Source organism: Mercenaria mercenaria, chromosome 17 (genome assembly GCF_021730395.1).
Source record: "Mercenaria mercenaria strain notata chromosome 17, MADL_Memer_1, whole genome shotgun sequence".
In the NCBI taxonomy this organism is placed as follows: domain Eukaryota; kingdom Metazoa; phylum Mollusca; class Bivalvia; order Venerida; family Veneridae; genus Mercenaria; species Mercenaria mercenaria.
The window spans coordinates 6,422,001-6,438,983 of record NC_069377.1 but is presented as its reverse complement, the minus strand read 5'-3'; the positions used below and the strand labels follow the sequence as shown (position 1 = coordinate 6,438,983).

The window sequence follows — 16,983 nt, the reverse complement described above, 5'->3', positions numbered from 1 at the left end:
AAATGCAACTAGGTCCAGACTCTTTGTTGCAATGTTTCAATCCTGGTGTCTTTAGCCTGCTAGTGCAGTTCTTCCGCAAGGTCTAAGCGACCAGTGCAGACCAAGATCAGCCTGCACAGCCAGCATCTGATCAAGGGTGTGCACTGTTCCACCATTCAGTCATTAATCTTATTCGTAAACACCGCCCTTTTTGACAGTTTAATGGGAACTGTCCTAAACGATAAAGTTCGTCACAGAAATTTAGCATGGTTAAGGGGTTAATTTTTCACCGAAACTTGGAGGCATTGCAAATCAAGAAGAACACCTGCATAGGCACAGCTTAGATTCCCACCAACTCCTCGAGGACATTTGTAGACTACCCTTACTTAATTGAAAATGTAGCTTTCACTTTTATAGCTGAACATGTCATGATAGTTGAACTCTACTGTAACAAACAGTTTCTTTTGACTCAACTTACTTAATCATAATACCTTATCTTCTTTAGCATGTATAATTTAACATGTACAGACCTATTTGTTTTGAGAATAGCCTCTGTGTTTGGTGTCATTAACAGTTCACCATCACAAACTTTTGGTAGCACCATAACCAGCTCTTCAAACACCTGTAAGATAAAGTTATACTACAGTTTCTGAACGCTTAACCTTCAGTTAAATTTCATTAACAACTTAAAATACTAATAAGAATTTTTAGTAACAAATCCTTTTAAAATTGTCCTCCATTCTTCTAAGAACTCTAACATCACAGCTTCCAAAACAACTAAATGAACCTGTAGTTAATCTGTCAGTAGAGTCTTGATTCCTGAGGTGTGAACTCTAACCTCATTCAGACATAACCTGTTTCCATGGCAACCAACTGTACTCGTCTGAATCTGCAGATCATCTGTCAGTATATAGAGTAATAATGTACTTGTTCTCCATTTGTCTGTAGCATGACCTTTAACCTCACTGAGAATTGACCTGTTACTATAGCAACTAATTGTACTCACCTGAATCTGGAGTTCATCTGTTAGAATAGAATCTTGATGCACTTGTTCTCCACCTGACGTGGTGTGACCTCTAACTCATCACAAGGACATGTCCTGTTTTCCATGCACAACCATACTGTACTTGCAACATTTCCTTCTGGTTGTGGTTGGATACCATTCTGTAATAGCAACGACTCATTCACTATCATTATTGATCTCCTTACATAGGATGACAAATGTCCTACAATATATGTTGTCTACAAGGCTTTATAACTAAATGGGCAAATTGAAATTATGGGTGACATCGCGCATGTTGCATCCATGAAATTAACACAAATTTTTTTTGCTATCAGAGTAGAGTAGCTGCAACAGAAGTGTTGCTGCAACACTGCTATGGGAACATTTCATTGACCTTAACTCACCTGTGTGCTGGCAATGGAACAAACAACAATGCACATAAGACCAACCAACTATACTTAAAGCTCACCCTAAAACAGTGGTTCAGGTGGGCTAATAAAAGCTGAACTTGGCCTTGGATTGTGAAGCCTTGTTTCAACATCTTACCTTTTTAAATACAGACTGAAGCTGGGCTACATCTTTCTTGTTGACTGACCAGCTGAAAGACAAGTGCAGTTATCGAACTACCAAAAGTGAAAGGTGTTTCATGTTCTGTTTCAAACCTACTCTTAAACAGCATCCAGAAACAGAGCAAAATTAAAAGCAGATTTTGTATTTGTTTTTGATGGATTTAAAAAGTCACACCGACAAAACTCTGGCATAATAAAAAACTTACGCTTTTAGTGGTGTTTTCAGGCGAAAGAAGGCACCTGATAAGAATCATGAATCTTCTGTAGCAGGATGGCTTCCTTGTGTGCTTTGTTTGTTTTTGGTTTAACGCCGTTTTTCAACAGTATTTCAGTCATGTAATGCGGGCAGTTAACCCTAACCAGTGCTCCTGGAATCTCAACCATAAAACCTTTTCCTCCGCAATAACTGCCACTCCCCCAATATGAATATCAGAGGTGGAGGACAATTATATTCAGACACAATGTCGTTTATCAAATAGTCACGGAGAACATATGCCCCGCCCGAGGATCGAACTCACGACCCCGCGATCCGTAGACCAACGCTCTACCTACTGAGCTAAGCAGGTGGGCTTTCCTTGTGTGCAGAATTCTACATCCCAAGCAACGTTTGAAACCACCACTGGTGAGGGGCAAGTGTTTCTAAGTCAGTGACAACCAAATGCAACTTGATTAAAAAGCTGTGATAATTACCCGCATAATGCATAATGACAACCTGTAAAACTAGTTTGAAAGACAACCATAAGTGCCGGTAACGTACCAAAACCGAGTCTACAAAACATGCAATGGCATGGTACAGATATAACACCCTTGTATCCATATGGCGCTGTCAATCTTGCACTTCCATATTTTACTTTTTTTGTTGTGTTTAATGTCACACCAACACCTATGCTGACATTCCAGCTTATCACAGTGCAGAAGACCCCAGCCATTCCTAGCAGGTGTGGGCAGACACCAATGCAGAACCACCAACCTTCCTTAAGTAAACTGGAAGGCTTCTACACATAAAGAATTCTATACCACAAGTGAGTTTTCGAACCCACAGCTATAAGTAAGCATCTTAAGTTTTGTATTTTCATCAAATTTGTGTACTCTGAAATCATTAACATTTTTGGTGGACTACAAAATCCACAAAATTAAATCTCAAACATATACATAAAATTCCCATGTGTTTAATGTTCAAAAGTTGAAGTCCACAAATGTGTATGCCCAACGAAATAGCCATTTGACCATAACCACAGAATTAAATGACTTCACAATAACCACCACTGATATTCACATGTTGCACCTGCATACGCTACAGCTGTTCAGTAAGTGTAAGGAAAGATAACTCTGCCAAAAAGATAGTCCCAATATAGTGTACCAGTCTTTAAAACCTACCGTGGTACCAGTCTGTATCCTGGTCAGTGGGGCATGGATTCTCACTCCAACCAGTCTCACAACATTCACTGTAACTTCATCCTGCGAAAAAACAATACTTAACATTTCATTTAAATTAACAAGAATTAACAGTGTTACAGTCTGCTGACGAAATATCAAATTCTTATTTTCAATTGTATAAAGGAAGAGCAGTTTGTAAAGTTGTATTAATAAGAAAGCAAAGTTCCTTCTGGATGCCTATGAGATTCATTTATTTGTAAACAAAGCTCGTAACATATAACTTATCAGGAGTTTTTTGCCCAACGATTGTTTTGATAGGCAATCAAAACCTTAAAATTTCTTATATCATCATACATAAATCATATCTAAAAATACATTCTGATTAAGATAAATTAATGACATAAAACCTTTCAAATAAAAAGGACCCAAATCTTTAAAATAACATGTATGCTTAACCCTGGGAAATAGATGACAGTTTCTCCTGTCTCAGGATCCTGACCCACAGCTTGACCTATGACCCTGGTTGTCCCTAGGGACTGACCGTCCAATAATCCACTACTTGATACGGTGGCGATTTTACTGTTTTTGATACTGAATAACACTGTACACTGAGGTCTTGGACCACCTCGACTTAGCACCTGTCACAGCAAATGTATTAAATTTAACAGTTACCCTCACTGGCAGCAAGTGATTCTGCCTTTCCGACCAGTGCAGACCAAGATCAGCCTGCACATCCATGCAGTCTGATCATGGTCTGCACTGTTCGCTATTCAGTCATTAAATTTTCAATTAATACCCCCTCAAATAGCAATGGTACTGCCCAAATTGAATGATAGACCAGTCCATTTTAGAAATTTAGCAGGGTAAAGGTTAAATAACACTGTACTAAACTATACAAGTACATAAAATTTAAGAACCAATCAGCAGATCTAAGATCAGCAGTAAAATATACTGTACACTTTATTATATTTGTTGAAATCGTGATTCCCAATATCATACAAAAAGTGCTCTTGCTCTAAATTCAATCCCCAATCATAATTCTGGCCAAGATATTTTTGAAAACATAAAAATATTTTTCATTATCGGCATGATGTAACCTGTATTCTTTTTTTGTCACACAAGCCAAAACTATAAATTAAAGTTAGACATGATTTTTTAACATCTTGAAAACCTAGCAACAAAACTTGCATTTAACATATAAAATAAAAACTTACAAAACTAAATATATAAAATATAAAAAGGCAGTCTGAAAGAGAGCTAAAACCCCGCCACAGCTTATGGATAGTGAAAGGGAAAACCTTTGTATTATAGCTGAGACCTTGACCTTGAAACTGACATGCTGACTCATGAATTCTTGCACCACGTCTTGATGAGGTGATCAATTGACCAAAGTATCATGAAAATCCATCAAGGGTTTTATGAGAAACAGAGCTGAAACCTTTGACCTTCAGTTGTGACCTTGACCTTGAGTTGACATGGCTGACTCATGAGTTCTTGATGAGGTGATCATTTGACCCAAGTTTGATGAAAATCCTTCAAGGGGTTAAGGAGATACAGAGTGGACACCAAATGCAAGGCTCAAACCTTCGACCCTTAGTTGTGACCTTGACCTTGAGCTGGCATGGTTGACTTATAATTTCTGCACATCGTTCTGATGAGGTAATCATTTGACCCAAGTTTTATAAAATTCCTTCAAGGGGTTTAGGAGATATAGAGCGGACACGAAATGGAAGGCTCAAACCTTTGACCTTCAGTTGTGACCTTGACCTTGAGCCGACATGGCTGACTCATAAGTTCTGCACATCGCCTTGATGAGGTGATCGTTGGACCCAAATTTGATGAAAATCCTTCAAGGGGTTTAGGAGATATAGAGCGGACACAAAATGGAAGGCTCAAACCTTTGTCCCTAAGTTTTGACCTTGACCTTGAGCCGGCATGACTGACTCATGGGTTCTGCACATCGTCTTGATGAGGTGATCATTTGACCCAAGTTTTATAAAATTCCTTCAAGGGGTTTAGGAGATATAGAGCGGACACAAAATGGCAGGCTCAAACCTTTGACCTTGAGTTGTGACCTTGACCTTGAACCGACAAGGCTGACTCATGGGTTCTGCACATCGTCTTGATGAGGTGATCATTTGACCCAAGTTTCATGAAAATCCTTCAAGGGGTTTAGGAGATATGGACCGGACACGATTTTGTTACGGACGGAAGGACGGACGCAGACCATTCCTATAATCCCTCCGCCACGGCGGGGGATTAAAAATCAAGCAAAATTTTTTTTTTTCAGAACACAATGTTTATAGAAACAGGTACACAACAACATGTTTTTGCCGGACAGAGGTACAGTCCATAAAATAAACAAGAGGGCCAAGATGACCCTAGGTTGCTCACCTGAGAAACACACCATAACATTGTAAACACGTTTGACCTAGTGATTTCATGGAAACAAATATTCTGGCCAATTTTCATTAAGATTGGACCAAAAATGTGGTCACTTGAGTTTAAAAAAGGATTTTCTTAGATATGACCTAGTGACCTAGTTTTTGACCTAGATGACCCATTTCGAACTTGACCTAGATTTTATCAAGGCAATCATTCTGACCAAATTTCACGAAGGTCAATTGAAAAATACAGCTTCTATCGCATACACAAAGTTTTTCTTTGATTTGACCTAGTGACCTGGTTTTTGACCCCAGATGACCCATATTCGAACTTGATCTAGATTTCATAAAGGTAATCTTTTGACCAAACTTCATGAAAATCAATTGAAAAATACAGCCTCTATCGCATAAACAAGGTTTTTCATTGATTTGATCTAGTGACCTAGTTTTTGACCCCAGATGACCAACTTTCGAACTTGGCCTAGATTACATCAAGGTAATCATTCTGACAAAATTTCATGAAGGTCAGTTGAAAAATACAGCCTCTATCGCATACACAAGCTAAATGTTGACGACAGACGCCGCACATCGGGTGATCACAAAATCTTACCTGAGCATTGCAGGTGAGCTTAAAAAGGTGTTTGTAAACATGGACGGATGCAAACGGATGGGGAAAAAGCATTTAATAGAAATATTTCGATGGCAAAATACAATACATATCCGTAGCCCTGACACACCTATAAACTGGGCCAGTCTATTTTAAGTACAACAACATGGTTGACCTATCTAAACGAGTTGTAGAAGTTTGTCTAATGAGAAAGAAAATATTTTAACTCTTTGTAAAGAGGTGCCATTACCATAGTTTATCCACACTGTAATACTGAGACCATTTTGTGTGAAAGAGCTTCTGGCACTTCTCAATGCCCAGAATGCAATGGTCAAAAACCAAGGTTTGTTTTCAAATTGCTTAATATCTATCAAAGTTAACTGTCAAACCAGAAATTCAAAATCTCTAAATTAACCACTTTGCAAGATACTGAAAATTTTCTTTTCCATACAGTTACCGCTAGTTTAGCAAAAATCTTTTACATCTACTCGTATAACCAACAAACATACCTGGAACAGCCCTCCAATGATCAGTGTTATATTTCTGGGTATAAGCTCCAATGGAGGAAACACCTCGACTGGCTTGGCTGTGCTTGAGACTGACCTTCCATCTGGTAAGTAGGTAACCGCCTTCAGAGAGGTATGTCCCACTACTGCACCGTGGACCGTGTACCTCGCAGAGTATGAATCTTTGGTACCAGTCTGGTCTCGTCTGAAATAAGATATAAAATTTGTGGATTTTGACCTATAATGTGGAACTTTTACTGCTTCGTAGGGAATTAATTTTGTAGATTGACTCAACCAAAAAATTAAAGAAAATTAGTCCTCTATAAAAGCTATTTTCTTCACAGAATGTAAAGGCGGGCAATTAGCCTAACCAATATTTCCTAGATTCTGTAACAGTACTATCCTGTTTTCCACAAGTAACTGCCAACTTCAGAGGCGGAGGATGAAATGAGCCGTGCCATGAGAAAATCAACATAGTGGGTTTGCGACCAGCATGGATCCAGACCAGCCTGCGCATCCGCGCAGTCTGGTCAGGCTCCATGCTGTTCGCTTTTAAAGCCTATTGGAATTGGAGAAACTGTTAGCGAACAGCATGGATCCTGACCAGACTGCGCGGATGCGCAGGCTGGTCTGGATCCATGCTGGTCGCAAAGCCACTATGTTGGTTTTCTCATGGCATGGCTCAAATGATGTTAGATATAATGTCTGTTATGAAATTGCAACAAAGAACATTTGCCTTGCCTAGGTATCAAACTCACAACCCTGTGATCTAAAGATCTGTACTCTTCCTAATGAGCCAAACAGGCAAGCTCCAATAACATTATAAATATAAATTATCATATAGAAATAAATTTTATTGTCTTGTATAAGGATGTAGACAGTATATTAAATGCTGAAAGCTTTTTTTGAAAAAAAATCCCCACCGTCCCCGTCTCTTTCACAGCTATAAGAGCAGGATTTCCAGCTCTTATTTTTCCTTCATAAAATTATACGGATTTAGTTTAAACATATTCCATTCCAGTAGCAACTCATGAAACATTAACAAAACAATTAAAGAGGCACTACAAAATAACTGTACTTCTTTTGTATTTCACTGATGGTAATAATACACGATTTGCATGAACATATTGAGGAATAATTACATATTTGTTAGGCCAAGACAATGTGTTTAATGTCAAAGATTTTGCTACATTTATTTAGCAGAATACACAGTATTCTCTGCAAGTTTATGTTATTACTAAATAAACTACACAATTAGTTGGACTGGCCTGAAAGGATTACAATCTAACTATTACATAATAAATTTTTTGCTGAATAGCAATTTCCTCAAGACTTTCATGAAAAGTGATCACATTATGTTACATAAATACCAGACTGTACAGATTATAACTGTAATATACCCTGCCTTCTTCACTACTAAAGTGTATGATCCAGTACGAAAGTGTCAATTTATAGCTGTTCAGAAAGGCTTGTTGAAAGGTCATTTATTTCTGAACAGAAATTTTTTTCTGGACAAAATGGCTGACCAAAAATTTGAATCCAATCTTGAAAGTTATGGAACTGTTAATAAAGAAAATTACAGCAAAATGAAAAATGGACTAAAATTACCTTCATCTCTGAAAAGGAGAGTTTCATTATCTGATATCATAGCGGCAACAATCGGAGAAGAAGCGAGATCTTGTGATTCACTGTACACAGATAATGATCAAACGTTTTTCACAGGAAGGGGAAATAATAGCAAAGATCGTGAGGATATTTCTGGAATTGCCGATCTAAAATACGAGCCAACAAACAGTAAAAAATGTTCAAACTTGAAAACTGAAAATTCCAATAATGCTTGTGATCTATACAATGGATTTGGAACAAAGCAAAATGACTTTGGTGCAGACATTTTCAAAGATTTTTCATTCAGTGACAAACAAAACCTTGATTTTGAAAACAAAAATGTGGAAAATGGTTTCACTCCAACAATTGGTTTTGATACAGAGATGGACTTTTTATCATCACTGTTCACTCCTGAAGGAAACATGGAACCACAGGACATCTCAACCTGTCAGACAACAGGAGTATTACCCAAGGCAGATACACCCATTTCAGAAGAAGGTATATCATTTACGTCTTATCTTAATCAGGCTGGAAACATTGCCCGATCGGGCTTTAGACATAAAAACTATTGTTTCTTGAAAAATAATGAAGATATTTCTTTCAAACTTGGTCCATTAATTAAGCATAGCATATAACACATACTAAGGTAGAAATAACTTTGTTGCCTTCAGTTTTGTTAGAATTACTTCCCTTTTTCAAATTTTTATGATGCATAATTTTTGAAGTCCAAACAAATTATGTTTTAATGCAATGTTTAAAACAGAAAAGGGTTCAATGGGTTTCTATTGCTCAAAACTTGTGCGCCAATACCTTTATTCTATGTATTTAAGGTTAATACTTTGTTTCTAGTGCAGATGTATGAACATTTTTTTTACAACTTACATTTTTCTATGATGTTGTTAGTGAAAGCACAGTTAAATGTATACATTCATGTACTGGCGCAATAAATTAGAGCATTAGAAAGCCATTGAACCCTTTTTTGTTTTAAACTTAGCGTTAGAACATATTTTTTTTTACTTCAAATATTATGCGTCATAAAAATCTGAAAAGGGGAAATAATTCTACCAAAACTGAAGGCAACCAAGTTATTTTTATTTTAATTTGTATCATATGAAATGCTTAATAAATGGACCAAGTTTGAAAGAAATATCTTTACTATATTTTTCAAGAAATATTAGTTTTTATGTCGAAAGCCCGATCGGGCAATGTTACCAGCCTGTTAATTCCAGAAAGAACTGCAATAGTTTTATCTTGTAAATATACACTACATAATTAATTTAAATATAGCCTAGGATTTTTTGCTTATGGTCATCTTTACCAATATCACAGCAAGAACATAGATGCAGCCAACAATTTTTATGTTATCAGAGTAAAATGAAAGAAAATCCCATTTTGGACATTTAAAACATTTTTTTTCAAAACAACCCCTATAAAATGTCTTAGGAAAGCGATGGAACAGAGGTCTGAGTTTCTGCCTTATTCGGGTCCAAACCACATCTTATTTGACATAAGTAATGAGCAGGTCTAGGAAAGTGGTATATTTACAGATTATCTGTAAACTTACAGATAATCTATAAATTTACAGATTTTTCGATCTGTAAATTTACAGATTGTGTGTATGAAAACTGATGAAATTACATTTATTCCCAAAACCGCAGCTTGAAATTAATTGGTTTATTTACAGTATGTATAAATTAACGTCATTTGTGAGTTTCAGCCATTTTTATTGACTGAGTTTTTGGCATTTTCAAAAAAATCAAAGTCAACAGAAATATCTGAAAGTTACAATTATTGACCTTTACTTATGCGTACCATTAAAGTAAATCAATTAATTTCAAGCTGCAATTTTGAGTCCAAGTATGACTTGAGCAGTTTTCAAACATTTGATCTGTAAATTTATAGATCGAAAAATCTTTAAATTTATAGATAATCTGTAAATATACCACTTTCCTAGACCTGATGAGGACCAAAGTTTCAAACTAAGCCATTATCTCTCAGTATATCCTTTTATAGTAAACTAAAATAGTACAGAGTTAATATATTTTTATAATGTTTACAGGACATTCAACACAAGTAACAAACACCTCCTATGACTCAGATTTGGAAGACTCCATGCACTTTGTTGATCCAGATGAAGCAAGCATCCAGACTTTACCAGACGACAATCTGGAATCACTAGAACCAATCTCCAAGAAACAGCGAGTCAGTCTGCATGATTCAAATTCATGCCCATTTCCAATCACATCTAGAAGTTTCAGTGATGGCAACCAGGACATTCTCAGCTCGTTCAATGATGATTTGCATGGTCCAGTATTTAGAATGAATGGCATTACCAGGACGCGATCCTTTTCTGGTAACATTAAACCAAAACTCTCACGTCAAAGTGGAAAATGCAACCTTCTCAATAGAAACTCGGAGAAAACACCTAATTTTGGTCGTACAAGATCATTTTCTGAGGCGTGCAATCGGGATGACCTTAGTCCTTTAGGCGACAGCAGTTTCAACACTTCTCTAAGTTCGTTACTGGAGTCACCAGAAAATAGTCCGCTATCCAATAATCCATTTTTCAGTGACTTAAAATCTTTACTTATTTTGGATTGTAAAACAATAGACTGTCCAAAAACTCTCTTTGAGACACTGTCAAACAAACCCAAACAGGATGTGTATGCAAGAGAAAGAAATCTCCAATCAAAATTCAGCTCACTACAAGGAAAATATCCTGATGAGGTCCGAGAACTTTCATCGTTCTATCGGCAACAGTCGGCCGAGGTTGAAACCGAAAGACTGAAAGAAATCCATGACGATAACATGCCAATATCTTACCGCAATCATTTAAACAGTTACTATGACAACCAATTACACATGATCATGGAAAGAGTTGATAAAAGCTTGAACCTGCTCTCAATAGCCAAACGCGAAATTATTACTATAAATAGACCGTTCAAATCCCGACCACTTCTTTCTAGGAAAGCAGTAAAAATGATGGAGGAGTGGTATTCACGCAACTACGAACATCCGTATCCAGGACCTACTGCTGTCGAAGCTCTAGCCAAAGCAGGGGAGATAACTAATGAACAAGTCAAAAAGTGGTTTGCAAACAAACGCAATAGATGTAAAAACACAAAACCAGTGCCAGAAATTGCAAACATGAAAAGGAAACGGCAATTTTCTGCCCGCTGGTAACCCCAATAGTGCTACAAGTGTCTACAGAAATTGATAATGAAAACTGTTTAGTAATATGAATAAACAGCAGTGAAATGTTCAAAGTGTAAATGATTCAAAGTGAACTGTGTTACAAATACAAATTTCGTTATCAAACATGTGCTAATAATATTAATAGTGCTATTTTCTTAAATAGATGTATGTATATAATTCAAAGGACATATTTTAATCATAAAATGAATGCATTTTAATGTAACATAATTATGTTAATCTTTGTTTCATGTGTATTATAAATATATGACATACTGTTTTTAAATTTTTAAAAGTTTTTACTAACTGTTTTTTTAAAGAGCAAACTTGTACAGAAATGGATATACCATCTGTAAATAAAGTAGTCATTTTATACTGATTTTAGTTTCTGCTAATTTGGATAATAATGCTGACTAAACTACTTAGTTCATATTTTCATACATGTAAAATGGTTTCTTTGCAAGCAACTGGTATTACCTTGAAACTTCATGTCTGTGACAGGATATAATAAAAGAAACTTGATTGTATAAATACAATCAACTTTCACAAACTTTTTAAGAATAGAACAAACAAGAGGACCATGATGGTCCTGAATCGCTCACCTCTTCCCACATGACCCAGTTTTGAGTATGACGTCGTTTTTTTTCTATTATTTGACATAGTGACCTAGTTTTTGAGCTCATGTGACCCAGTTTTGAACTTGACCTAGATATTATCAAGATAAAAATTCTGACCAATTTTCATGAAGATCCATTTAAAAATATGGTCTCTAGAGAGGTCACAAGGTTTTTCTATTATTTGACCTATTGACCTAGTTTTCGAAGGTACGTGACCCTTTTTTGAACTTTACCTAGATATCATCAAGGTGAACATTCTCACTAATTTTCATGAAGATCACATGAAAAATATGGCCTCTAGACAGATCACAAGGTTTTTCTATTTTTATACCTACTGGCCTAGTTTTTGACCGCACGTGACCCAGTTTCGAAACTGACATAGATAATCATCAAGGTGAACATTCAGATCAATTTTCATGAAGATCTATTGAAAAATATGGCCTCTAGAGAGGTCAAAAGATTGTTCTAATTTTAGACCTACTGACCAAGTTTTTGACCGCAGTTGACCCAGTTTCAAACTTGACCTAGATATCATCAAGATGAACATTTAGACCAACTTCCATACAGATCCCATGAAAAGTATGGCCTCTAGAGAGGTCACAAGGTTTTTTTATTATTTGACCTACTGACCTAGTTTTTTAAGGCACGTGACCCAGTTTCAAACTTGACCTAGATATCATCGAGGTAAACATTCTGACCAATTTTCATGAAGATCCATTCAAGGGTATGGCCTCTAGAGAGGTCACAAGGTTTTTCTATTTCAAGACCTACTGACCTAGTTTTTGATCGCAGTTGACCCAGTTTCAAGCTTGACCTATATATCATCAAGATAAACATTCAGACCAACTTTCATACAGATCCCATGAAATATATGGCCTCTAGAGAGGTCACAAGGTTTTTCTATTTTTAGACCTACTGACCTTTTTTGGACCGCAGTTGACCCAGTTTCGAACTTGACCTAAATATCATCAAGATGAATATTCAGACCAACTTTCATACAGATCCCATGAAAAATATGGCCTCTAGAGAGGTCACAAGGTTTTTCTATTACTTGACCTACCTACCTAGTTTTTGATGGCACGTGACCCAGTTTCAAACTTGACCTAGATATCATCAAGATGAACATTCTGACTAATTTTCATGAAGATCTTGTGAAAAATATGGCCTCTAGAGAGGTCACAAGGTTTTTCTATTTTTAGACCTACTGACCTAGTTTTTGACCGCAGTTGACCCAGTTTCGAACTTGACCTAAATATCATCAAGATGAATATTCAGACCAACTTTCATACAGATCCCATGAAAAATATGGCCTTTAGAGTGGTCACAAGCAAAAGTTTACGCACGCACGGACTGACGACGGACGCTGCGCGATCATAAAAGCTCACCTTGTCACTTTGTGACAGGTGAGCTAAAAAGCAGCCTGAACTCTTTATTGCTACTTAGAAAATAAACATCATTTATGTCTGTTTACTTTTCCATAAAACAAGTTATCTATATAGACAATTAAGCTCCTATTGATTTAACATTTTTTTCAAAACCTCAGATACTCTTGTGCAGTTCAAATAGTCGTCTGTCTTTCAATACGAGGGAGGTTCAGAAAGTTCTGATTCATCTGACAGACAGATATCTGAACAAAACCCAAGGTGCAAAACAACTAGGTGCTGAAAAATATTCCTATATTTTTTTTTCAACTTTTCTGCCTTTTTATGCACATTTTTGACTAAGTCAAAAGGCATAACACTGGTTTGGCTGAGTGATATCACTAACAAAACTCTTGATACAAAACTTCACATTTTGAATGATATTCCTGTAATGTTTCATAAAACTCGGTCAAATACTTTTTGAGCTACATGCAACACAAACTTAGGCCCTTTTGTGCATATTTTTGACTAAGTCAAGGGCCATAACTCTGGTCTGGCTGTGTGAGATCAAAATTAAAACCTCTGGTGCACAACCTAACAATCCTGGGAAGTTTGATGACTCTGGGTCAAATACTTTTTATACACCCGTCTCTGAAAGAGCATGGCGTATTATGTGAACACCCGTAGTGGGTGGTGGGCGGGCGTTTTTTGTCCAAAAGCATGTCCACTCTTAGTCGAACAGTTTTCATCCAATCTTCACTAAACTTGGTAAGAATGTTTGTGGGCATAATATAGTAGGCACCTTGTAGAACCTTCTATAAGTCTGCTGGATGACATCCTCACATGAACAATTCCCAACACCAAACAAGATGAAAGAAAAGTGCTTCTAAGTCGATGATCTCAACTACTCAGTCACGGATGCTCCCTTGTACAAATTCAAAATTTGGAGGATTTGTGTAAAGTAATTATTTTGTTGACTAATAAGTAACAAAGACTAAAAGAGGAAATTTGTGTTTGCTGAAGGAATTTTATGTTTTTTCTAATTTTAATGGTGAATGGATGATCAATGTGCCACTCTTGCCATTTTTTCATGTATGGACTGGCACCTACTAGCTTGGTTATATCTCACATAAGAAAGAAAATCAATCCAACAAAATAAGAAAAAAAATCCAAAAAAACACATCACTGATTAAATGACGAGTGCTAACAAAAACATGACCACAGAGGTCCCTCTGTTTAGCCTGGTCAACTGAGATGACATACCATGAAATCATAAAAATTTGTGTGCAGAGAATTTTGTGGATTTCCACTTTTAAACATTAAATAAGAGGACCATGATGGTCCTGAATCGCTCACCTATCCCCACATGACCCAGTGTTGAAATGAGTATGACGTCGTTATTTCTATTATTTGACAAAGTGACCTAGTTTTTGAGCACATGTGACTTAGATATCATCAAGATAAAAAATTCTAACCAATTTTCATGAAGATCCATTGAAAAATATGACCTCTAGAGAGGTCACAAGGTTTTTCTATTATTTGACATAATGACCTAGTTTTTGAAGGCACGTGACCCACTTTTAAACTTGACCTAGATATCATCAAGGTGAACATTCTCACCAATTTTCATGAAGATCTCGTGAAAAATATGGCCTCTAGAGAGGTCTCAAGGTTTTTCTATTTTTCGACCTACTGACCTAGTTTTTGACCGCACATGACCCAGTTAAGAATTTGACCTAGATATCATCAAACTGAACATTCTCACTAATTTTCATGAAGATCCTTTGCGAAATACGGCCTCTAGAGACATCACAAGGTTTTTCTATTTTTAGACCTACTGACCTAGTTTTTGACCGCACGTGACCCAGTTTCGAACTCGACCTAGATATCATCAAGATGAACATTCTGACCAATTTTCATGAAGATCTCTTGAAAAATATGGCCTCTAGAGAGGTCACAAGGTTTTTCTATTTTTAGATCTACTGACCTAGTTATTGACCGCACGTGAACAAGTTTCGTACCTGACCTAGATATCATCAAGGTGAACATTCTCACCAATTTTCATAAAGATCCCGTGAAAAATATGGCCTCTAGAGAGGTCACAAAGTTTTTCTATTTTCAGACCAACTGACCTAGTTTTTGACCGCACGTGACCCAGTTTCAAACTTGACCCAGATATCATCAAGGTGAACATTCTGACCAATTTTCATGAAGATCCATTGAGAAATATGGCCTCTAGAGAGGTCACAAGGTTTTTCTGTTTTTAGACCTACTGACCTAGTTTTTGACCCCACGTGACCCAGTTTCGAACTCGACTTAGATATCATCAAGGTGAACATTCTGACTAATTTTCATGAAGATCTCATGAAAAATATTGCCTCTAGAGAGGTCACAAGGTTTTTCTATTTTTAGATCCACTGACCTAGTTTTTGACCCCACGTGACCCAGTTTCGAACGTGACCTAGATATCATCAAGGTGAACATTCTGACCAATTTTCATGAAGATCTCATGAAAAATATGGCCTCTAGAGAGGTCACAAGGTTTTTCTATTTTTAGATCTACTGACCTAGTTTTTGACCCCACGTGACCCAGTTTCGGAACTGACCTAGATATCATCAAGGTGAACATTCTGACAAATTTTCATGAAGATCCATTGAGAAATATGGCCTCTAGAGAGGTCACAAGGTTTTTCTATTTTTAGACCTACTGACCTAGTTTTTGACCGCACGTAACCCAGTTTTGAACTTGACCTAGATATTATCAAGGTGAACATTCTGACCAATTTTCATGAAGATCTCATGAAAAATATGGCCTCTAGAGAGGTCACAAGGTTTTTCTATTTTTAGATCTACTGACCTAGTTTTTGACCGCACATGACCCAGTTTCGAACTTGACCTAGATATCATCAAGATGAACATTCTGACCAACTTTCATAAAGATCCCATGAAAAATGTGACCTCTAGAGTGGTCACAAGCAAAAGTTTACGCACGCACGCACGGACGCCACGCGATCACGAAAGCTCACCTTGTCACTTTGTGACAGGTGAGCTAAAAATTAATAGGAATTTTACCAGTTCATTTTGATTTATTTTTGTGGCCTGACTCAGCAAAAAAAAAAATGAACAAAGAAAGTCCCCCACAAATATAAATTATCTAAAAGTGAGCTGAAACAGCACTTCAACTACAAAAGAAAAACCTTTTTAAGACATGTTAGTATCACATTAGATTCCACTTACTTCAAAATGATGAAATCTGAAGCAGATTCTAAAGTGAGGCCCATCAAGGGGAAGAAACTCGAGTACAACTTCTCCCCTGTAACATCAAGAACCTCAACTCTTGCTGGTATATCTTTGCCGACCTCAACCTGCAAGAAGAATGGTCGATCAGAAACTCTGCATTTTATCTCTGTTTACAAAAGGCGTAAATATATGTAAAGAAGTCGCTGGTCAATAACAAAGAACTTCACACATGCCTACAATTTGGACAATCAACTGACAGAACTGATCCTTTGACATCTGTACAAAGTTCAGTGGTTATGAGTAACTCTCTTGGTTACTGGTTCAGTTTTTAAGTCACTTAAAGACAATTTAGGTCATACGAGACTTTTCAGAATTAACATAAAAGACTACATGTGCTCCACCCGTCAGTATTTTAACCTTCAGTGGGGCTCCTGTTTAGAACCACTGATCTTCCACCATCTATAAGTCAGCTGGATGGCTCCCACTGAGGTCAATCCGATCAGGGTCCAAATCCAAAGATGCGAGAAGAATGTGATCTGAAGT

At 36.8% G+C, this 16,983-nt stretch overlaps 2 protein-coding genes across 2 annotated transcripts in view; one reads left to right on the top strand and one right to left on the bottom strand.

The window, feature by feature from the left end:
* Positions 1–16,983, bottom strand: part of LOC123535980 (nuclear pore membrane glycoprotein 210-like) — a 92,824-nt gene that overhangs the window by 12,473 nt on the left and 63,368 nt on the right. The window contains exons 25-32 of the mRNA XM_053528690.1: positions 16,438–16,565; positions 6,429–6,630; positions 3,372–3,566; positions 2,929–3,009; positions 2,309–2,546; positions 1,387–1,393; positions 986–1,055; positions 510–601 (exon numbers count right to left, since the gene is read on the bottom strand). Coding sequence (XP_053384665.1) covers positions 510–601; positions 986–1,055; positions 1,387–1,393; positions 2,309–2,546; positions 2,929–3,009; positions 3,372–3,566; positions 6,429–6,630; positions 16,438–16,565 — 1,013 coding nt within the window. The remainder of the gene's footprint in view (positions 1–509; positions 602–985; positions 1,056–1,386; positions 1,394–2,308; positions 2,547–2,928; positions 3,010–3,371; positions 3,567–6,428; positions 6,631–16,437; positions 16,566–16,983) is intronic.
* Positions 7,853–11,379, top strand: LOC123536136 (homeobox protein 4-like). Its single transcript, XM_045318973.2, has 2 exons — positions 7,853–8,528; positions 10,090–11,379. Exons 1-2 carry the CDS (start codon positions 7,943–7,945, stop codon positions 11,211–11,213), a joined length of 1,710 nt encoding a protein of 569 aa, XP_045174908.2. The 5' UTR covers positions 7,853–7,942; the 3' UTR covers positions 11,214–11,379.

Coding starts and splice junctions, on each gene's coding strand:
- LOC123536136 (XM_045318973.2), top strand. CDS start 7,943: ATGGCTGACCAAAAATTTGAATCCAATCTTGAAAGTTATGGAACTGTT. Junction 8,529..10,089: donor TACACCCATTTCAGAAGAAG/GTATATCATTTA, acceptor TAATGTTTACAG/GACATTCAACACAAGTAACA.